At 43.5% G+C, this 6768-nt stretch overlaps 1 protein-coding gene across 1 annotated transcript; it reads left to right on the top strand.

Annotated features, from left to right (window-relative positions):
- On the top strand, positions 1 to 948 carry LOC311322060 (olfactory receptor 51E2-like; the record flags this gene model as incomplete). The annotated part of the gene is made up of 1 exon (XM_084454071.1): positions 1 to 948. The coding sequence occupies one exon, from the start codon at positions 1 to 3 to the stop codon at positions 946 to 948; it is 948 nt and encodes a 315-aa protein (XP_084310197.1).
- Between the last annotated feature and the right edge of the window lie 5820 nt (positions 949 to 6768).

The raw sequence follows: 6768 nt of genomic DNA, 5'->3' as shown, positions 1-6768 counted from the left end.
ATGTCTGCAGTGAATTTCACCGGGCAGAATGTGGCAAAGTTTATCATCACAGGCTTCGACCACCTTCCCTACAAGAAGCTGCTGGGCTTCCTCATCCTCCTGGACTACATCCTGGTTCTGCTGGGCAGCGGCACCAACATCTGCATCATCATGCCAGACCGGCGGCTGCACAAGCCCATGTACCTGCTCATCTGCAACCTCGCTGTGGTGGACATCTTGTGCACCACCAGCGTTTGCACCACCATGATCTCTGTGCTGCTGGTGGAGGTCAAGAGCATCTCCTACTACTCCTGCGTCTCACACATGTACATCGTCCACGTGGGAGAGTGCGCGATGTTACTGACTCTGCCCGTCATGGCCCTGGACCGCACCGTAGCCATCAGCTGCCCCCTGAGGTACAGCACCATCTTGACAAACCCGCGCATCATTGTGCTCATCCTCGCAACCTGGGTCATAGCCTGTGGCTGTGTAGGATATTTTGTCGCTTTGGTTGATACTCTCCCGTACTGCCAGCCTGTCATCCGGTATATTTACTGTGAATACGCTGCCTTGGTTAGGGCTGCCTGTGTCGACCCTGAGCCCTACTTCCTGGCCCCAACTATTGTTTTTATCTTCTTCCAGTCGCCGTTTTGTTTTATCGTGTTGTCGTACGTGATAATCATCTACACGGTGGTGAGACTGTCAAACAACAAGAGAAGGGCACAGGTGTTCAACACCTGCGTCTCTCACCTCATAGTCGTCGTGTGTTTCTATGCTCCCAAGTTTGTGGGTAACTTGCTTACCAGAGTAGGAGTGAGACTGAACGTGACAGAGCGTAATGCCCTACACACAATTTCTGCTCTGATTCCCCCTCTGATCAACCCCTATATCTACTGCCTGAAGACCAAGGAAATCAGGACGAGACTGGTTCAGATTCTGACCAAGAACAACGTTGCTGTACTGAAATAAGAGAATCATTGATGATTTGTGCTAAATCCATCAAAATGTAAAAATTGTAATTTAATTGATTTATATCAAAATGCATGTGTATTCTTTGTTGTTGTACATCTTCCTTACACCTGGATGCGTACAGTACTACTGTAGCTTACTGATCGGTCTGGGTTGAGCTGTATGGGTGTGGCTTCTATTGTCTTGGAGACGCAGGTTTGATTTGTGTCTCTGTATCTTTGGTTCTTTAACACCCAGAGGAATCTCCTCTCCTCTCTCTCTTGTTGAACACTTGTTATTCTGTTATTACCTCTGCCCAGGTTATGTTTTTGGTCCTGTGTCTTGTTCGTTTTTAACAAAGATATTTGCATAATGCATTTTATTAGATGATTGTGCTCTTAATATACAAAATGCATTAATATAACATTGTTGTACAAATAGCACAAACACATTTTTTTCATCCCAAAATATTTCCCCAAAACATGAACCAAATAAATGCATAAGCAAACTCTATTTTAAATGTTATTGTTTTGTCTGATATCAGCCTGAAATTAGGCATTCACAAGATGTTAATCTTTTTTTGGGGGGGAAGGCCATTCCCCTTGTACATTTGGGGTAAGCATGCAGACATCTCAGCAGGGGGAGGGTGTCAAATAGCATGGTTGCAAATCTGGTGAGCCATCCATCTCCTCCAGCGTTACATACCTCAGTAGCCAGCCGGGCTTCTCTACCAATTAACACCTACTTTATTATATGTTGGGCTGTTCTTAATGTCCTTCCGTGTGTTTATGCACTATTACCTTGACAGATTCCTGTTCTACAATTAGACATAATTGGCATATCAATATGCAGAAGCTAAATGGATTAACCTTTTTTAAAACTAATGAGCACCTCCTTGCCCAGCTGGGGGATCGACCAGAATTTGCATTTGTCATTTTTTGGGGGGGGGGGGGTGGGGTGATAGAGAGGGAATAAATAATTCAAAGAGGGATAGATATTGTCCTTTCCTTGGACAATTTAACCACAATATGGTATCTGTCTGAGACACTGTTCAGTGATGTTTTTAGTAGTACGAGCAGGGACCATCATTTCATACTGTAGCGTTCAGAAATTTTCATAAAATCTGCAAATTATCACTTTTCAGACCCATATTTATGCCCGCTGTACTGTGTCGTTTTGACACAGTTCCAGTGATAAGAGCTGGACCGGGGCTCAACGTGGCCTAGCTAGCCCTGATTCGATTTCCATGCATTCATTTCCAAAAAGTCTAATTTAATCACAGACGACAGCCTGGTGGTGGTACTGGGGTTGGCTGCTGCCAGGGACTGATCTGTGGCTCTTCCAGCACACATCCTGAAAATCCAGGAGGACTCATTGATTTGCGTTTCTCTTCCAGGCTCCGGTATTGAGGGGGGTAGGTGGGAGGAGGGGGGGGGGGGGGGGGGCTGTCTGCTGAATTGCCATCAGCAGAGGATCTTGTTAAACATCTGGTCTTTGACACTGCTGACTCACCGAGGCTCCAGCACACCGGCTTAGAGAGAGAGGATCTACCTACTCTGCCAAGACCTGAAACACACCCGACAGCCCGCTCAAAAACAACAAGCCTCCGCTCTGTGAGTGTGACTCTTGAGATTCGGCCTACACAGTAGTTAGGAACAGAAGCATGAGACACAGTACGTGAATGTACCTCTTCGTTGAAAAATAAATAAGTACGTAAATATGTTCATGTAGTGCTTGTTTGCTATATATATATATATATATATATATATATATATATATAACCGATTGAAACAGAGTCCTAAGTAGAAAACAAGTTTTTGGTTAAACTCACTCCCCCAGGATGATTACCGTCGACCTGCGCCGATGAAGAGCTAGCTTCTCATCGGTGTAGCTGGTTAAAACAATGTCTGTCCCACGGGAGACCCGGGTTCAAATCCCACCCCTGGGCATGCCGAAATGTATGCGCTACATGTTTGCATTGGGAATTTCTCAGTCAGTGTGCGTGGACGTGGCGGATCGAGTGATGTTTTCATCGGGTCTTGCTTGCTAATCTGCTGGGTCTCCTCAGTGTTGCGCACAAGAATGCGTGTGGTAAACTTGGGTCTCCAGTCTGCTGTTTCGTCTCTGGGCTGTGACTCAGTAAGTGGCGGAAGCGGCAGGTAATAGGGGTTGAGAGCTGCACGCCATCAGATTTAATTACATTAAATGGCACCTATGGCTCTAAGGTGCGACCATTTTACTCGCATTTGCGACTAAAATAGTTTTGTGCGATCCGAAAAAAAATCATTTAGGAGCACACTGCGAGTACTGTTTGCAACTATTTCACTCGCATTTGCGCCTAAAATAAATCCATGCAAATTGGATCAAACTAGTCAAAGTTTCGCGCACCCGTATACAAAACTACAAGTCCCATGACACGCATTTCAGAAAAAAAGCTATTTACGATGTCAACGTATATTGGGATTGGACCATAGTCTTCATTAGGACCAATGCACATTGTGTGGGGAAAATGGTATAGTCTTCATTAGGACCAAGGCACATGATGAAGTGTGTGGGAATAGTATAGTCTTCATTAGGACCGATGCACATGATGAAGTGTGTGGGAATAGTATAGTCTTCATTAGGACCAAGGCACATGATGAAGTGTGTGTGAATAGTATAGTCTTCATTAGGACCAATGCACCTGATGAAGTGTGTGGGAATAGTATAGTCTTCATTAGGACCGATGCACATCATGAAGTGTGTGGGAATAGTATAGTCTTCATTAGGACCAATGCACATGATGAAGTGTGTGGGAATAGTATAGTCTTCATTAGGACCGATGCACATGATGAAGTGTGTGGGAATAGTATAGTCTTCATTAGGACCAAGGCACATGATGAAGTGTGTGTGAATAGTATAGTCTTCATTAGGACCAATGCACCTGATGAAGTGTGTGGGAATAGTATAGTAGGAGAGGATGAGAGCTCTTATGGTGAGCAGGTTATTATCGTTTATTGTTGTTAGCAGTAGGCCTAATGTGTGTGTTGCTAAAAAAAAAATATTTCAAAATTTTTGTTGCGCTCCTAAATTTCTTTCTGTGCTCCTACATTTTTTCATTTAGGAGCAGTTTAAAATGTCAGCTTAGAGCCCTGGCACCCCCCTCAGGCCTCCTCCGGCACACTCCTCGTCTCTCCGACTTGACAGTTGGAAAAAGGTATTGCGGCAGATGCGAGGTATGGGACCTTTCATCCCGTTAATTAACTGCTGGGGGAACCAAACCACCATGACGGCCACGCAGACAGAGTCAGAGAACTTAAGTGACTGTCCTCCCCTGACAGCTTTTGCCTGCCGTTCACTCAGAAACCACATGTTTGTATAGTTGGTTCTCTGTATGAAACAAGGTTTTTGTACTGGTATTCAAAGCCACAATGTTGAATACGGATGACTTCTATATTGTGGCTTGGTAGAACCCTTTTTTTCCCAGGTAACCTATGCAAAACAGGCATTTTTTAAATTCTAATATAGGCTACCAACACTGCCATAGCAATCGACTTGCCTTTGTCTTCCATTCCTTGCTAAAGATCATTTCAGGCCAGTCTTAATCTGAGGAGTGGACAATATGCTTCTTCTTAAAGTTCTCAAAGATTTCCATCAAAGGCTTTGAACTTTAGATAAAGGGCTTTTTCACCAGAAAAGTAGCTTGTTTGGAAAAAAAAAGGCTTCATGAATAAGAAAGAGAAAAATAAAAGAAAGTGGGGAATACAGACTGAATGGGGAGGAGTGCTTAAGAAAGAAAAGCAGTTTTTATTTTATTATTTCTATCCCAAATCAGATAGTAAGCCTATAACCTTTTGTCATCTAAGCTTATTTCCATATTAACAACCCCTTCAGAAACGTCAGAGTGATGAATAATTGAGAACAAATTAAATGTTTTGATTGTCGTTGGCACCAAAGCATGTTTAATGTTTTATATGTTGCTTCCTAGCTAATTATGCAGATGACACGTTTGTCAGAGCCCAGGTCCTCAGTAGTGGGCCATGTTTCCAGAGAGGCGAAACAGGCAGCCTGGCCACATTATAATTAACTGAAATGCTCAGTGACCTGCAAGAGAGTCAAATGGCTGCCAATTCAGGAATTGTTTAGTCTCAGAAAATATTGGATAATTAAAATCCTTATTTCAAGGATTCAATCATCTTTATTTGTCATAATGTTGATGATACAGTGCAGGCAGAATTGCTTTACTAGGAAAACTATTGGACACATACTAACAGCCATTGTTTCACAAAAATATGATTTGCTGTGATTATGTAATAATTAGTGACTAGTTTATTGACTCTTGCTTTAAAACTTGAACTGTAATAAATGTTTGATCAGAGATTTTATTTATTTATTCATGCATGCAAAGTCTGTACCTCTATACTCTAACCTCTTGTTATATGATATCTTAGTTCCCCTGACATACATGGACAGTATACTTGTGCAGCGCACAGGGGTGGAGTTGACACACCTTGCAAAGGCTAAAGCCCAGATAGCAAGCGGATCTGGGCCATATATGGGCCGGAACTAAGCCACAAGGGCCAGATCTGGCCTGTATATGGCCCAGATCCGCTTGCTATCTGGGAGATACATCACTAATATGAAGTGACAGGGAGTGTCAGGGGGGAAGACGGAGGGCTTGAGGTGTGTTCTATATGCGGGTGCATATGCACGCTTGTTTGTGAGAGTGTGTGTGTGTGTGTGCATGTGTGTGTGTGTTTGTGGCAGATGACAGTCCCAGTCAGATGTGAGTATCCTGAAGACACTGTCATGGGGGATTGTTTTCACTCTCGGGATCCGAGTAAGCGTTCGTGTAACACAGCTGACCCCGGAGTTGCGTTACCTTGTCATTTTGCGACACAGATCAAAAAGAAAAAAAAAACGAGCTGGAAATAGACCGGTGTGACCTTGAACTTGGTGAAGCAGAGAGAGGAGTGACAGGCACCTCAGCGTGCACACACACACACGTATGTACACACACACACACACACACACACTCACACCAACGAGCACACACACACACCAAGCAGCGTCATTACATTATGTTAGTGAAACTTTCCACATGGCAACAGCAGAGGGCAGAGTAAGACCGTGGAAAGGCAGGAAACCATACAGTATGACAGTATGTGTCAAACATGAATTCAGCTCACTGCCTTTCTTTGAGTCTAGGTGTTTGGATCCATAGCCCGTTACGCCACCTGCATTGAGCATAGCTTTAAATATCTACAATGGAAATTAAATCAAATTCTTCAGCTGTTTCGACTTCCAATGGGGTGAATTTGTTGTCTCGGTTCACTCTTAAGAGATTGAATCTATAAATATTTACAAATACTCTGTTTGTCAAGTTGGGCAATGAATCTGACATGTTTCCATTCATTATTTTCATTATTTATTTATGTCATGCATTTGATTGCCAGGAATTTTAGGTTGTGTATAAATCTGTTGAATAACTATACACAGATTTGAACATTCAAACACCGGACAATAGATCCCAGCCTTGTGACTCTGTATTATTCAGTCAATATGAGAGATCTTTTTTAATGGGCTGTTTGGAATGTGGACCGAGGGATTCTGTATTTCAGTGAGTAGAGCACAAGAAGTGTCTAACTGTTATTGTTTTCACTCCGACGGTCTCCTTTTGTACAGATGGAGCCCCCCAAGAGCTGGATAAGATCTCAGCTGAATCTCCACCGCTGTGATAGTTTGGTAGGGTGAAGCCCGGGACCGGCCCGAAACCGCAGCACGCCGTGGGCCCCAGCTGTGATAGTCATCTCTCTCTCTCTCTCTCTCTCTCTCTCTCTCTCTCTCTCTCTCTCTCTCTCT

The sequence above is a fragment of the Borostomias antarcticus genome, assembly GCF_949987555.1.
Source record: "Borostomias antarcticus genome assembly, chromosome: 19".
NCBI lineage: Eukaryota > Metazoa > Chordata > Actinopteri > Stomiiformes > Stomiidae > Borostomias > Borostomias antarcticus.
This window is presented reverse-complemented; position numbering and strand designations above follow the sequence as displayed.